This window comes from Ambystoma mexicanum, chromosome 1p, assembly GCF_040938575.1.
Source record: "Ambystoma mexicanum isolate Mex_15411 chromosome 1p, UKY_AmexF1_1, whole genome shotgun sequence".
Classification (NCBI taxonomy): domain Eukaryota; kingdom Metazoa; phylum Chordata; class Amphibia; order Caudata; family Ambystomatidae; genus Ambystoma; species Ambystoma mexicanum.
In genome coordinates, this window is record NC_090921.1 from 1,097,732,840 (window position 1) to 1,097,749,857 (window position 17,018).

General features: G+C 45.6%; 1 protein-coding gene across 1 annotated transcript in view; it reads right to left on the reverse strand.

The window, feature by feature from the left end:
• The window catches only part of LOC138569204 (butyrophilin subfamily 1 member A1-like), a 259,914-nt gene that overhangs the window by 168,476 nt on the left and 74,420 nt on the right, over nt 1-17,018 (reverse strand). Inside the window, exon 2 of the mRNA XM_069647015.1 lies at nt 2,543-2,616. Within this exon, the coding sequence (XP_069503116.1) occupies nt 2,543-2,612 (70 nt within the window). The 5' untranslated portion in view covers nt 2,613-2,616. The remainder of the gene's footprint in view (nt 1-2,542; nt 2,617-17,018) is intronic.

The window sequence follows — 17,018 nt, forward strand, 5'->3', positions numbered from 1 at the left end:
ATGTGCAGGATTTACCCCAATTTTTATCAAAAGGTGTGCTGTAAAATGCGCCATCTTAACTCTTCATTTCAAAATATTTTTCGGGGTAAATTCCCCTGAACAATCCTTGGTTGTGTCGTACTTCACCACAATACTCAGACAGTCACACCCATAAAGGGTAAATATTTAGACCTTCCAACAACAAATGTAGTAGCTGCCACTTAATCTACTGAATCAGACTGCAAGCAAGTGGTACCTATGCATATTTTACATACTTCCCATATGCATACCTTTTCTACCCTATGCAATGCCAGTCCATGGTGTGGTACGGGGATGTGGAGAGAGCAGAAACGGCATGAAATTGAGAATGGGTGCTTATCAACAACATGATACATTTGTGGAGGGACAGACAACTCAGGAGTGGCTCTTGTGGTCTATCAGATGTCACTTAGAACTCCTCAGTGGAAATTAACCCTCTTCTTGATAGTTACCCATTCACCGTTCTGGGATTTACTGGGACACGACCGGCCTCGGAGATCATTGGAACACTTACAAATTACGTTACCACTCCATAGGGCTTTTACAAATCTGAAAGTTCACTATTTGGTGTTGCTTTCTCATAGATTGCAGCAGTGCTAATTCTCTGCTCTATGCTGTTAATGTGTCGGTTATGTCTGTTGTTAACGTGCGTTGACATTTAATAAAAATCATGGCTGGTAATTGATGTTTTTTTATGTTGTATCACAACAAACACCAGCATGGGGATGGCAAAGGGAGCATATGTGGTTTCAGGTGGTGCAGGAGGGGGGAGAGGGCTATTATTCTCACCCCTCATAAACATTTGTCTCTCAAAAGATCAATCATGAACACATGGGAAAAAAGCCCAGTTTCCTATAATGATAGCCAACTATAAACAGTACACACCATTTAATCCTAAACAAATTGTACTTAAATATTTCCTATAGAGTGCAATCTTCACAAAGGATTTTACTGGGATCCCTACCAGAGTCTCATGTAGCCCTGTGGGTATATGTCTAGTCCCTAATCCTAATGACCACTCCAGGCATGGTAATAAATAAATAAATAAATAGTTGAAATCAATCAGTATACGCTAAAATAAACGATGCGTGCAAACGGATATCCCCGTATCGGGGAGCCAGATCCGAGGGCACATATTTGGCTGGATCTTGGAAGATCCGACCCAAAGTTAGCACTGATAATAATCACGCATTTGTAGGTCACTGATAATTTAAACAGCTTTTTGGGAACATAAAATGCATTCCTCTAGCGACTTAAAATGATAAAATTGTTGAGAAACCCTACGAGTCCTGATTCCTCCTTGCCCGCTGCACTGACCATCTACCTTGTTTGTAGAACTGTTGCAAAGCTGCACAGGTGAAAAAACACACAATTTAAGTCGTCTTCATAGTAGCACTAGTGACTTTGCGTTAATCATGGAGAGTCCAAAGTAGAAACATTAGCTTTTCAGAAATAAACTAAGTAGGGTGGAGCAGGTTATGCTTTCAGCATTGTTTATTTAAAGCTACACCTCAGGATTATTATTGGCAGACTGCGGGGAATCGGCTCTTTGGCATGCATTGGGATACGGCTGGTGCTAAGGGCAGGGCTCTGTAACAGAAATGTTGCTAAGAGTCCTGTGGAACACCAGGGTTTTGAGGTATTGAAGATCTGCGAGAGTGAAGTAGCCCAGTATCTCTTGCTTTTTTCATGACGCACTGTAGCCATAGAGCCTCTAGGTGCTTCCCCCTTTGCTTGCCCCTCATTGATGGATCTCTCAGGGGCCTGTCTCTAAGTCCAAACCCATTCCATATGTTCAGGCCTCACACCAACACATTACATTTGAATGATTTGAATCTGAATGGGCCTTAGTTACATTGTCCGTCGTTGTAGTGACAGTCGAACTGCCCGAATTTCGAGGACTGCCTAACTGGAGACTCCTGGGGATAGAGGAGGCCTCCTCCAGGTACCAGCAGGTGGGAGCCCTTCATTGTCACCTTGCCTGGTTGGCAAGCAGTGCTTCCTCTGCTGCCAGAACACTGGAAGCGGGAATCGGGCGCCATCTTCTTAACAGACGGTTGATCTTGTCAGCCAGCGCTACGTGGACGCTACGATCTACCTGTCAAACACCTGGTGATAAACAGGACCTTAAACGTGGGCTGCCAGAGCAGACTCCTCTGTGAATGCCAAGACCAGGCCTTGCAGTGAAGGGCCCGGGATAAAATGCCACATAAACTGTTAAATACATATCTTCATATTTTCATGATGTGTTAGAATCTCTATCAAGAAAGGGTCGCCTCAGGAATGTATGAAGCTTAGACCTGGTATTCCTGTCCTTGGTGGAGAGGCCCCTCCATTAGTGAAATGGGCTATACCGATTTATAAAGTTTCTTTAGTTATGTTCTTAATCCACTCACAAATAAATATGATTGCACGACTGTTTGGATACACTCTCTTTTTTTCATCCCACTTAAAGCGCTGATTGTGCTACAGTTAAAAGAAAAAAAAACCCGAAGGAAATAAGAAGTCACTTTTGGATTCTTACCTGGCACTGTGGCGAGAAGACTAGGGTGCAAGAGTGATGTCACAAGGCCGGCCAGGAACAAGAGCGCCATGTTGCTATGGAATAAAGAAAACAACTTAGTTATCAATGCTCGCGATGAATGGGGGTCATTTAGGGCCTCAACTGTGTGATGATGTCTGCACAGGTAGCACTTTAATATTTCTTTAAATAGCAAACAATGATGATTTGTGTTAGCAAAGTTCACATGCTTAAAGAGTTAAGCCGGTCGAGCGAAATGAGCTACGCAACCACATCTTGGTTTTGTTACATCCTCCACTTAGTGTCAAACACGTATCCACCCAACCCTGGATATCAGCCACATGAACTCCTTAGTATGGGGAATGCCGCAGGGCACCCAGGCAAGACGGGGTAATGGCTGTACCATGACAGCAGGCCCAGGGTGGGGGGCGCAGGCCCGCTCGGGCTGAAGCCCCCCACGCGGTGCAAAACTTTCCCAGAGACATGCTGTCTCGGGGACAGTAAGAACGGATGGGCAGGGTGTGATTTTACACCTTGCTCGTCCGCAACACAGAGGGGTGGGAGAAGCCACCCAATACAAAAGGCAGGAAGCTCTGCCAGAGCAAACGGTGCCCCCATCCCCTAAGGGGGTGGGGGACTCAGACAGTCGGCTCCGTGCCGGCCTGGGGGCTGGGTTACAGCTCCCAAGAAAGCACCTACGTGCATATAAGGACAGCGCTGGTGGACAAGACACTAGCAGTTTTGTGGACCCTACAGGGGGACGCAAAACACAAAGGGAAGTGCACAGTGACCTCAGTGCCTTCCAAAACTCACTTTTCCCGAACTACCTCCCACCCCAGAAATAAGGAGAAGAAAAGAAGGGAAGAGAAATCAGGTCACTGCACGGTGACCAGAAACACAAGTTGTGGGACAGCGAAGGCGGCACGGGTCGGAGGGGAGAACCTTAGGACCCGGCACCCAAAAGGGTATATGATATGATATGCAAGTATTGTTACTGTTACCAATAACCATATCTGTACCAATAAAAACCACTGCCTTTTTATTGCCAACAACAGCACAATGTGTGGTGTAACTAATTCCTGGGGGGGGCGCCAGGGGGAAACCGGCCAGCTGCACACACAGGGGGTGGCAAACAGGTACAACAAGGCTAAGCTGCATGCATATGGGTACAGCAGTTACTCAGCCAGGGACAAGTGCCTTCCATATCTTTTTTCACATTTACATGCTCATGTTGGCCTCTGGCTTAACGGCCCCACAAAAAGCAGTCAGCAGTAGTGAAAGAAATAATTGATTTTACAGCGTGAATAGAATACAAAATACACTCCACGAGCGAGAATGCGATGAGCACAACTTCCTTAAACGCCCTTCAAAACGATAAGAGACATCACCTGGAGCGATGAGTTAACAACCCTTTTGCACTCATTTTAAAGTCAAATGGTATGATACAATTGGCAGTCCGAATATAATGGCTCTGGCTTTTTCGTAAGTGATAGTATTTGTTTATTAGTGGGTCATTTCAATTGTGAGCTTATGCCCATGGACCGAGACATTAAATATCTCTAGCGCCGGAATTAGAAGAACCAGCCTCAAAATGGCTTCCCCACTTCTCTATGCTATATGATGAGAACAGCTCTCTGGGTGGAGAGAGTCTTCCAACCGGGTGAGTGCCCGTTAGCAATCCAGATAGGGTTGATTACGAGCCCATCACTGCTGAGGTTCTGGCTGCGATCTCCACGCTTAGGGCAAATACAAGCCTTGAACCAGATTCAATCCCATTAGACGTATTTAAATTGTGCCCCCATATTTGGGCTTTGCGGCTGTCTAATGTATTTAATGCAATGGTGCAGAGCTATCTGAAATAGCTACAAAAAAAGAGTCAGATTGTCCCCTGGCACTTATAGGCAGATCTCCCGCTCGGGAGATTTATTTAAAGACTTTAGCAAGATCTTCTTGGGTAGGTTGCAGCACTGGGCAAACAATGGTCCTGTACTTGCTATTATCCAGTTGGGCTTCCGGGTAGAGGTTGGCACTGCTCACCAGATGCTGAATTTGTGTATGCTAGTTTCCAAATCACTTTTAATAAATATGGAAAAGATCTATAGTACATTCATGGATCAAACAGTTGCTTTTGATGCCATCAATCATAACAGCTTGTGCGTGAATGGGCATCCCGTGTGACGAATCCAGGGAGTTACCTGTGTGACAAATCCAGGGAGTTACCCGTGTGACAAATCCAGGGAGTTACCCTTGTGACGAATCCAGGGAGTTACTCCCTGGAGAAGGGGAAGCCACCCTCTTGGGGATTAGGGAGGTGGGCCCGCTATGCAACACCCTCCCTGGGGCACAGAGCAAGTGGGATCCCACTAGGAGTGACCACCTCTGGGGACAAGGAATTCCCTAATGACAGCAACATTGCCCCTCCCCTTTCCTTACAGTCCGACATGTTTGTAGGATGTATGGGAAGTAAGCAGGACCATTTTGTGCAGGGTCCCTTTAAGGTGAGAGGTTGGGTTTCTGACCTGGATATGGTGCTGCCTTGCACTGAAGACCTGGGCCAACCGGGTTGTTTCTTCCAATCCACTGAGAAACTTAAAAGCAGCCACAGAGCCAAAGAGGGGAAGAACAAATGCCGAACAGGACGAAGCTCAGCCATGCAGAGCAGTGCAAGGGAGGAGATCCGTGCAATACGTATACGAAGGTGGGAGAAGGACGTCAGAGCTTCGACAAAGGCGGAGTCCCGAAGCGCTGCAGGGCCACTGAGGAAGGGAGTACCACCCTCACAACCAGCAAAGGCAAACAGTGTCTGGTTCCTCTGAGGCCGCCAGTTCCCACACAGTGAAGCTATCTGAGGCAGAAGCCCCGACAGGCGAACTAAAGAACTACAAGGTCCAGGGGAGCCCACAGCCCGAGAAGGGCCAACCGAGAAACAGCAGGGGTGAGACACTCCCATAGCAAGCAATGGGCAAGTCAATAATCTACCCATGCCAGAGGAGCCGATAGCCTGAGAAGGGCCAAATGAAGAATCGGGAGGCGAGAGATGCCTATTGCCCACGACGGGTAAACCACAAAACCTGGAGGGCCACCAACGCCCACAGCCTCAGAGAGACTAATCAAGGAATGACAAGGGTTGGGAAGACATGTAGCCCACGAAGGGCCAACCGAGGAGCTGAAGGGGCAAGAGACACCCGTAACCTCCTAAAAGCTACCACAAACCAGGCCGAAGAAACCTGTGGAATACCAGAAGCCAAATAGTGACAAGCTAAAACCTGCAAGAGCTGAACGAAGAAACCACAAGAGCTGCAGATAGCTGTAACCCATGAGGGGTTAACCAAGGACCAACATGGGCTAGAGACGCCCATATCCTAAGATTAACTAACATGAGTGGGGCTGCTTACCTGAGACCAGATACCCAGGACATCCAGGAAACCTCAGACATTGGCATTCTTGGAAGTTGCCTTTCCAAGACCTAACGGTCAAACTCCGATATCCCCAAAGACGGGATAAATGCAGATAACTGGCAGAGGCCTTGTTGAATTAACCTGTTGGTGACATTTTGTTTATTTGAAAAGATGCTTTCCCCAGGGTGTAGTACCCATGAGAAAAGCATCCGCATAGAATTCTTTTCTATCTTCTTTCTTTCTAGAGTAGGTTAGTGATAGGACCGTTAGGTTTTTGGACCAAGGACATGTTCTGACATCCTGACGGGCATCCTTTTTATTGTTTTGTAGTGTAGAAAATTCATCGTCACGAAAGTAAGTAGACAATGTTATTCTTTACGTTTTCTAATAAAGGTCTGTTTGAATCATGTCTTTGTGTCTGTCTCCTATATCTGGCTTACCACACCCATTAGACATGGTAGGGGCAGCTGTGGCTGGGAGAGGAAGATCACATCGGTCTTCAAGATAAGGTGTCTTGTCAGGCAAGGCTGTGTCTCTGCCCCATCCTCGTTAGCCTATTTACTAACTGCCTGTATAGTCTGTTATTTAGTTCAGATGCTGACGTGCCACATTTTACCATTGTAAAAACTCAGGAAACTGTTATCCGCGGATGATGGCATCCTCTTGGCATGGAACCCGAAGTTGCTTCAAGCATTGATCAATATTTATACCAAACACATGGATGCCGTGGGTCTTAAATTGGCTGCACAAAAATCTATGACTATGGTGTTTGCAAGAGGGTGTGTGACTGCGGTTAGAGGGTTTACACTAATGGAGCCAGATTAAGGGGAGCAAGACTTTTTGATTATTTAGAGGTTCATTTTGACCAGTCTCACTCAGCTCAGGCAAATCCCACATCAAGAGACAAGTTGATAAAATGACCCAGGCCAGTGGTGGTTGCTTTTGATTTGCTGGAATTTTTGGGGTTCAGCTGGTGGACCGTATGCTCCGCGTGCACCGCGCAAAGCCAAAGTCAGCAAACTGTTATGGAATTGGGCTGTGGGGGATGAGAGATTGGACGGGTGTATAACGAGCAGGGGACATCTTTTGTAAGAAGCTGTTGGGACTTCCATTGTCAGGCCCAGCTGTGCTGCTCACAGGGAGCTGAGTATTCCCTATTTTAAGGATGAAATTAAAATAGCACAATGTCTCTTATTAAACGTGCTGATGAACCCACACGTGTCTTTGAAGCGAGTTGTGATAAATGCCATCGGCATAAATGACCTTCAGATGAGAGATGGGGCTTTAATGGCCCCATGTCTGAATTATTCTTGAGGTGAATTGGTGTGGATCAATTCGCTAAACTCATTTTTAGAGCCACATTTTTTCACAAAGGCTCTCTGTTGTAAATTTAAATATGACTTACCTTTCATTTATAAACAGCAGAGAACTGATCCAGAATAATGCAAAAAGAGTCTAATGGGGCTTTGGCCTCTATCTATCTTGAAAAGGGTCCTCAACCAGGGACATCACTTAAACAAAATACCAGGTGTAGAGGAAGTGACATCACACAGCCGATGAAATCACAGAAAGTGATGTCATATGACCTTTGACCTAAATCACATCACATGAAATAACATCACATGATATTTAACCTCGATGTTCTCACCTGAAGGGACGGACATGTGTACAAAATGCCCAAAAGCTTACATTTCATGAAATAACACAACGTTATTAAAGACAGATTACTTTTTTAGAGACCAACCACATTTGAACTAGGGAGCTGCGTTGATATGCCACTGAGGGGGTCGTATTATGGCAGGGAAAGACCCATAAACCGGGGACACTGCCCTGCATATGCCAGTAAAGCCACATATGGCTATTTACTGCCATCCCTTTGCCAATTATAGCTCGACATCAAGTCTAGTGATCATACGGTAAGCCGAGCCCCACATCCCTGGGTGCTGCCATAATAAGTTATGCCAAATCTAGCCTCCATTTGAGGACACTGCCATTGTATGCCTGTTGTAGCCCGCCTAGGTACAGTCAGATATGCACGTTACCGCTTTGTATACACAATTGCTTCTATCATATGCCAAGTGCATCCTCAAATATCCAGCAATGCCCCCAGTATTGGTTAATGCCTTGTGCACTTGGAAAGGGATAAAGTTAGAAGAATAGCCAACTGACGCAAAACCCCACAAATTGTATTAGGTAACAAAGAATCCTTTATTTCTTCTTTTTATCACAGAAAGACTTCCATCATAATGTCAAGTTTGTGGAGGCAATATCCATCAATCAAATTGTAAATCAAAGGTTCATAACAAACAATCTGAAAATGAATCCCTCAGCATGTTGAGATCCGTGCATGGACCGTCATCTGGAGGATCAAGAGGCTAACACCACGGCATTGTGCACATATGTCACTAACCATATATGCCATGAACCGTACATATCTGAGCTATATGGCCAGCTGCATATATGGACTAAAACCTGTGACCTGCAGAACATACATAGAACATAGCAGTGAGCATTTACCCCACTGAGCTATCTTGCAAGTTAATTCTCCTTAAATGTGCATACACCATACATTTGGTAATGCATTGGCTATGGGTGTTAGATTTTTTATTAATATAACATGTTTTTACAGTGCTTAGAAGCAGCAGGAATATGTCATGACCCAATAGTAAACCCGATAATAGTAGCGCTATCTTTTTTTTAAAAAAAGGACCAGAGAGGGTGGTGGGTAGATATCCTCATAAATGTTTCTTTTTAACTGCACAATTGATTCAACAGCATATTACGTAAAATTGGATAGCTCTGCAATTTTAAAACTCAACTCTGACACGTGCCAGCCCGCACTTTCAATGTTCATATTACAGCTTGGATGAATCAGCCTTCATCTTTGCAGGTTAAAACAATAGGTGCTATAACATTTTGTATTAATAACACCTATTTTTACAGTGCTTAGAAGCAGGAGGAATCTGGAGTCAGACATGAAGTGCTATAAATGGTGCTGGTGACAGCATTTACCAGAGGGAGAGAGACACGAGGAGAAGCCGACGAGGGGGGGAACTGCAAGCAACCTCAGACGTGGGCAAACTGGCAATTAGCAAGAAAGAGCTAATGCAGTTTCTCCAGGACGTACAGGATTAGATTACGTCCTCCCTCCAGGTACAATTCAAAGTGCTAAGAGAAGAAATTAACCGATCCATGACGACATGAAGGTTGGAATAGGGAAACTGGAAGAGTGCGTTGTCACTACGGAGAGAGCACTTAAGGAAGTCTGTTGGGCCGCCGAAGAGTTCGGTTTGAACTTCCACCCACCTTTCTATTGGCTGCTATGCTGCCTGGTGAGTTTATTTGTGCACTGTGCAACTTCTCTGTCTGTCTCTCTCCCCCCTCCACCTCCCCTTTCTATTCTAACGGCTACTCTATCACCTATCCTATTTCACTCTCGAAGCCTGGAAGAAAAGAGATTTAAAAAGCTTTCCTGGCCTCTAATCCAGGCCTACCTATTGCCGACACCTATGTCAACGCTTCCTCCAGGCAGACTATTACCGACATCTTCTATTCGGTCACCTTCCCCTGACCTATGGACTCCCTATTTGGTCTCAACCCTTTCCCCTTTTTCCTCTTCACCCAGTAATGGGGGCAATAGATGGGAAGTACTCTTGGCACACTTCTCAATCTCTATAATGGCACTGTCATGGCCCAGAATTCTCAACCTAATCTTCACCTTCTTGACAGGCGCCTGCTACTCCTCCATCCTGCCTTCCCTCTAACCTCCCCAGGACCTCTGATGGGAGTACCACACCCCTGTACCCACTCTCAGAAAATGTTCAAAGGTGGTAACCAGCTCCACTTAGCTACTTTGAATGCTTGTTCTGCTGTTAAACACTCCTCTGACATCAGTCTCCTTTTTGAAGACTTTGATCCTGTACCGAGATGTGGTTCAATGCCAGCTCAGTCATTGCTCTTGACACTCTCCTTCCCGAGGGCTACAAGTTCTTACCTAAACCCAGGCCCAACCGGTCTGGAGGTCTGGGGGTGGAGTGTCACTGATTTTCCCTGAGAGGGTCCCTGCTTCTATCATACTTACTCAATCCTACTCCTCTTTTGAATGTCTCGTCTGTAGGTTCAGTGTCTCTCCTACTCTCTCACTTACCCTAGCAACCATGTACAGGCCCCGTGGCCCTATCCCTCTCTTCCTCTCTGAATGGGCTAACCTCACCTCTTCTCTGTTGACCTCTACTTCTAAACTCCTCCTCCTCTGAGACATTAATATCCACCTTGACCCTCCAGAAACAACCACATCCCTGTTCCGTGACCTTTGTGACTCCCTCTCCCTTACCATTCTTCCTTCTGCTCAGACCCACTCAGCCGGACCCACTCTGGATGCTTCATCTCTGCAGACATCCCTTTCTCTAACCCGCACACTACCACCTTCTCCTTGTCTTACTATTCTCTCCTCACGCTTGGGGCCCATCGCCCCTCTGTCCGAGCAACCTTGCGCACTGCCAGCCTCCTTCGCCGTCATTCAACCGATGAAGCGAGTGTCAGTAGCTGCTTTTGCATCCACTTTCATCCCTCAAACTCCAACCTCTGACTCTCTTACTGACTCAGTCCTTGCTAACCTTCATCTGTCCATCTCTGATACTGTTGACATCCTTGACCCTGTCATAAGGATACACCTGAAGCCTTCATCCAAGTACAATGGCTGGTGCGACTCTGATTTAGCTTCTCTGAAGGGTAGGTGCAGAGCAGCTAAACGGAAATGGCAGATCCCGGGTACATCCAATGACAAACTGGCCTGTCACCTGCTCCAAGGGCAATATCGTTTCTCTATCCGCTCCAAGAAGAAGGCCCACATTCAAGCCTGCATCTTTGAAGCCACTAACAACACGGCTGAACTTTTCTAAATCTACAAGGAACTCACCAATCCAGCAACAGTCTCCACCTCTCCCCTTCCCTCACAGGCTCTCTGCACCGCTCTGTCCTCCCATTTAACATCTAAAACACAGGACATCCTGGCTTCATTCTCCTCCACCCCTATCTCTACTCCCTCGCTGCTCTTCTGCCTCCCTTGGTCCCCTGACCACCACCTACACTCCCTTCCTTCTTGCCCATAGCACCTGATGAGGTCTCTAAAGTTGTCCACTCTATGAAGGTCTCATGCAAACAGGTGCTCCCCTGCTCTTCCAGAACTATTAAGAACAACATCTCCTCTCTCGCCCGTGCTCTAGCCAATTTCTGTAATTACTCCTTTGCCGCTGGCTTTTTCCCTCTATCCCTCAAGATTCCCTTGTGCGCCCTCTCCTAAAAAAGTCTTCTACCGACCCTTCCTGCCTGGTAAACTATCACCCTATCTCTATCCCCCGCTTCCTGGGCAAAATCCTGGAGAAAACTGGTCTTCCCCCAACTGATCCATCACACTGAACTTGTTGGTTGTCTCCATGATCACCAATCTGGATTTCGGGACTTCCAGAGGCACGGAAACTGCTCTCTTGAACACCCGTGAAGATCTGCTCGCTAATCTTGATCTACACTCCCCAGTGGTATAATCTGGGACTACCAAGCCAACTGCCAGAAGTGACAGAGCCAAGGACTGGCTATGTAAATAGGTGGCTTCTATGTGCATTCATCCCCAGTTTTTTGACGAAACGTTTTGCCTGAAAAAAACTCATCGATCTTTATTTTTTTCAAATAGTTTTTCATTTGGAGGTTCCCCCGCAAACCCCTTTACCCTATCATTTATTCCCTATTCCCCACCCCACCACCTATATGCCCTGACACCCTCACAATGGGAAACATAGATTATCTGAGGCTGCAAGCGCTGCAGAGCTCGCGGTCTCTATGTAGGAGGCTGAATGTGTTACGTGAATGTCACCAAATACACCTCTTCGTGCCATCTGTAAAGCCAACTCAACACTGTGAGGAGCGGGGACTCAGCCTTTAGGCTTTAAGCCAACAACCTAAGTCCCAGCAGGCCCAGAAAGGTACCCCCTGAAGTGCCGTTCACCCCCGAACTGCAATGACCCGCCGTGTCTACAGCAGGGGAAAGTGGAAGCACAGGTGAGTTAGTGCAATTGGATAAATGAATGCGGCGGTTTGGAACAGTGAATGGGTGAGTGAGTGAGTGAATGACACATGTGTGGGTGAGCCAGCGATGAGCGAGTCAATGGGTGTGTTATTGAGGGACTGAGTTCATTATTTGGTGTGTACTTGACTGGGTGAGTGGGCGAGAGAATTGAATGAATTTCATTTTTTTAAAGTGTTGTAACACCCTATGTAAGATGGCAACAAAACATGGTTCGATGTAAAAGTATTCTAAAACAGATACATAATTAGACATCACGAGGAAAAGTCCGAAAAAAATAGCCCTAATAGGTTCCCGGTAGAGGGTCAGCATTTGGCTGCATCGCGTAACCCATAATCTCCAGTGCCCCAGGCAGTGATCGAAGTGAGTGGGAACGGTCGGGAGCGGTGTTCCACTAATTTTATTTATTTATGTTTAGCATTCCTCTACTTTTTACGACCATATTCACCATTGTATATAGATGATTTGTCCTTTCAGGTCCCAGTGCAAGTGCAGAGTTGTAATAGGAGCCTTAGTTACTAGTCACTTAGACTATTGCAATGTTCCGTCCGCAACACCTTGTCACATGTTGCACTATGCTTCCGCCTACCCTCTTCACTGCCGAAACCACAGCTCCACTACTTTTTGCAGTACACTACGACCACTTACGCCAGGGCATTAAACCCGCAGCACCACCTGCGAGGACCTTAGTTTGTGTGTAGTTGCTCTCTGACTTATCACTACAGAGTCATACTTGCCAACATTCTGTGATCAAAAAGATGTAGGATTCTTTCAGGACAAGTTTAAAAAATAATAATTCGCATAACAATGAAATCACAGGAAAATACAAAACATACATTGTTGGCACCATTGAAGCATTCTAAAGTACACAACCCATCAAACAGCACAACATGGAAAGATGTTTAAATGTTAAAAATGTATAATTCTGAATGGTAGGTTAACACCCAATTCAATTACACAGAAGGTAATCACACAGAGCTGGGAGGCAACGTTTGCCACTGCTCTCTAGCAGCAGCCTAGGGAATACATATGTACTCCTGCAGTGCAAGTTGAACACTGAATGCCATGGAAACCGATTCCCCCCTCAGTCTGATAGGCAGATGCTGTGTGATGGTGGTACGCTCTGCCACTTGCCTTCACTGGTGGTTCACCTAAGGGTTGTCCAGGCAACAATGCAGGACAGAGTCACGTAGCTGACAGATCAGTGGATTGGTCTGAGCCCAATCAAAGTAATCACCTACCAGCCCACTGTACAGACAGACAGAGTAATGTGTTGCATGCTTTGTCCTGGAGCCTGCCTTAGAGTCACATACATTACCTGCCACTGTAAAAAGCAGTAGGATCTGTCACTGAAATCTGTAGGCGGTAGGACTGCTTAAAAAACAGTAGCCTACTGCCTAAATCTGTAGGGTTGGCAAGTAAGCAGAAAGGACCTCGAATTTGCCAAGCTGTAAAGTCACATTGGCCAACTTCTACTTCACTCCGAATACTAAAGGAAGCCACTGGCGCGCCCCTACGCTGGGAATGAGGAGCTCGAAGCGCGAGCCCCATTGAAGCACTCAGGAGGCAGCACAGGGCACCTGCTTCAGGTTCTGAGTAAAGACACACAACTAGGTTTGTGTAGAACACGTGTCCTTAATCTAAACGCATAGACCAAAGGGAATGTATGGCAGAGTCTAGCTCATTACATAACATGAAGGGGTGGGGACTTCTGCTTGGTTGCACCCTGATATTTGTAATCAACAATACTTGTTTACTCAGTCATACATATTTGCATCACAGGACAATGTGGCAACTTGTGAGTGCTTATTAAGGCTACGGCCAGAGTGTCAGGACTCGTGTAACAGGGTGGAGTCCCACCACGTTAATTAACAGCAGCTCACACACCCTGTGACCTTAACTCGGGTGTCTTTCAGGATCCACAATCTTTGTTTCCTCGCGTCTGCATCCAATGTAAGATTCAGTGAGTGGGCGAGTGTTGTGTGTGGGCGCGGCGTGTCAGGATAGGAGCGTGAGTGACTTTGTGTGTGGGGCTTTGACTGGGTACGCAAGCGACTGTGTATGTATGTGGCCGATATGTGTCAGTGATTGAGTGAATGTATGTGCAGTTGTCTGGGTGGGTGAGTTGGGGAGACAGCGAGTGAAGGAGTGTGTGTCCGTGTGTAGTTAAGTGGTTGAGTAATTGAATGAAGGAGTGTAGTCGCCTGGATGACATTTCATGTAAATTAGGGGGTCATTGGGTCAGTGAGTGACAGACTTTGGTAATCTGGATGAGTGAGTGAATGAGTAGGTGTAGTTTCCTGGGTGTGTGAGTAAGTTAGTAAGTCATTGGATGAATGGGAGTGAGACTGTTCTATATGAGTGGATAAGTCAATGCATGGGTATGAGTGAGTAAACAAGTGTTGTTGATTAGCGGCACTAGTGAGTGAATGAGTGAGTGAGTATACCTCTCTAGATGAACGAGTATGGTTGTCTAAAAGACTCAGTGGAATTACCTTGAGAAATGAACAAGTGTGGTTGTATGCATGAATGGATGTATGGTTGAGTGAGTGCTAATATGGATGAGTTAGTGACTGAGTAGTTGCTTGTGTCAGCCAAAGTATGAGTGAGTAAGGAACTGTCTTGGTCAGTGAGTGGATGAGTGAGTGAGGGTATGTGGCGCACTAGAGAAATCAGTGAATATTGTTGTCTAAATTGTAGAGAGCATGTAGTTGTCTGAATGGGTTAGTGAATTAGTGGCTGGTTGATTGTGTAAGTGAGGGCATGAGTAAGTGTACAGTTATACAGCTGAGTAAATAGATGAGTGAGGACGTGCATGTGTGGTTAAATTGATGACTGAGCAACATTTTCTAGAGGACTCAGTGTGGTGGTCTGATTGAGAGTTAGTGGGGTTGACTTGATTTATTTTGCAAATCGAGTGCATGAACGAGTATGACGGCCTAGCTAAATGGATGAGTGTGCTTGTCTACACAGGTGAGTGGGGTTCATTGGATGGAAGAGTGAGGGAGATAGTGTGCCAGTTTCGCTCCTTTGGCAGGCGAGGATAGTGAATTAATGAGGGAGTGTGTGAGTTTGGTTAGGTAAATGAGGGAGGGAGTGTGGTTGTCTGAATGAGACATTAACCAAGTGTACTTGTCTTATTGAGTGAGTGGTTTCTTGAATGAGTGATTTTGATTGCTTAGATGAGGGAGTTAGTTGGCTAGTGAGTAAACAAGATTGTCTGGATGAGAGAGTGTGGCTATTTGAGTGGGCATATAAGCGTGGTTGTCTTGATGAATGAGTGCGCTGGTGAGTGAAGGAGTGTAATTGCATTGATCAGCGAATGTGGCAGTCTAGCAGTCTAGCTGAGTAAGTGGGTGAATGGGTGTCATTGCATGAGTGTGCTAGTAAGTGGATAAATGAGTAAGTGTGGTGTTGTGGGGTTGCCTGGATGAATGAAGTAGGTAAGCAAGTAAGTGAGTCGGGATGCCTGTAGGTGGGACAGAGGGCGTATGAATGAGTATGGGGATGAGTGAATGAGTGTGTAAGTGGTGTTGCCTGAATGAGGGAGTAAGAGAATGAGATTGGATAGTTGAAGGATTAAGTGAATGAGTTGCTATAAAAATGAGTAGGTGGATTCTTCTCTACATATCATCAGCACCTTTTTCATTAGATATGTTTAGTGATAGGAACTTTAATGTAACATTGCCAACTGAAAGCCCACGCACATATCCCGTTTTCTACCTAATCTGTGCCTTCCTCCAAGACAATTCAACTTAGAGACCAAGTAAAACTCCTTTATTAATGTTCAGTTTCTATCCATGTCACCTGCTGGTTTGCCGTTGAAAAATGTGGTTTGTTGTATACGGATAGTCAAATTTTGATTACAATAGCCATAACAAGTTGGACGTTTGGCAATACAATTAATATAGACAGGTAACCTTATCAAAACTTGTCTTATATTGTGTGTCTCTAAGTGCTGGAAGTATAGTGGTACAAATTAGATTTTTCAGGCTTATGCAACTTGTAGTGTTCCATTCATAATGTAGAAAATAAAGCTAAACGTATACGGTGTTGGCTTAACAAGTGTTATATATCATCAAGTTGCTTTATTGTGTGATTTGTGTACTTTGCAAACGTTATAAGATAATATTATTGCATTCTTGCATGGACCAGTGCAGGAATTGGGTGGGAGTTCACTGTACCAGTAATCTGAAAGAAATCATCTCCCTGATCTACAGAATTCTGAAAGCCCATGCCCAACCCACCACACGACCCTCCATCCACTGTGATCGGTTGTTCTGAGTGTTTGGTGACTAACTTCTTCGCTCAGGGGAGTTCAGGTCCCCATTTGTCTTTTTTTGTCATGGCACATTAAAGTGTGATTAACTTGGCATAGCTAAAGATTCTTCAGCGAGCGTCTAATGAGGAGAGGTTATTGTCCTTCAAGATGTGTTACGTTTGGTAGAATTAGAAAGGGGATGTGTACACAAAGCTGCATGCTGTGTGAAACAATAACTACACAAAGGTGATATATTTTGTATTGTCTTCCACATTATTCCTTTTAGTCTAACCATACTTTGCATGCTGGTAATTGTAGGATCCTGTACTGAATGGTCCCAGGTGAACTAATTGGCCTTCTCTCCCATGTGTCGGGCACAGAAAATATAACCACACCCTGACCAATCAATGAAACAAAAGGTGAGGAAATAGGGCTGCCGCTCGCCAGTTGTCACAAAAGAAATAACAAAATGGTTACACAATAATAGTACTGGAAAGCAGACTAAGGGCCTGATCACGAGTTAGGCGGTATCCCAGGTGGGATACTGCCCAACTTTATTAGCGTCAGCGGCCACCCGTCCGGCGCTAACTGTAAGTCCCCATTCCCCATTGGGTCCATTGGACGCAATGGACCCAATGGGGAATTTTTGGTGCAATTAACGTGCGGTAATACCGCGTGCCGTAATTGCACCGAAAATTGGCATTTTCTCTGCGTGTTTACCCCCAGTTCTGAGCCAAACTT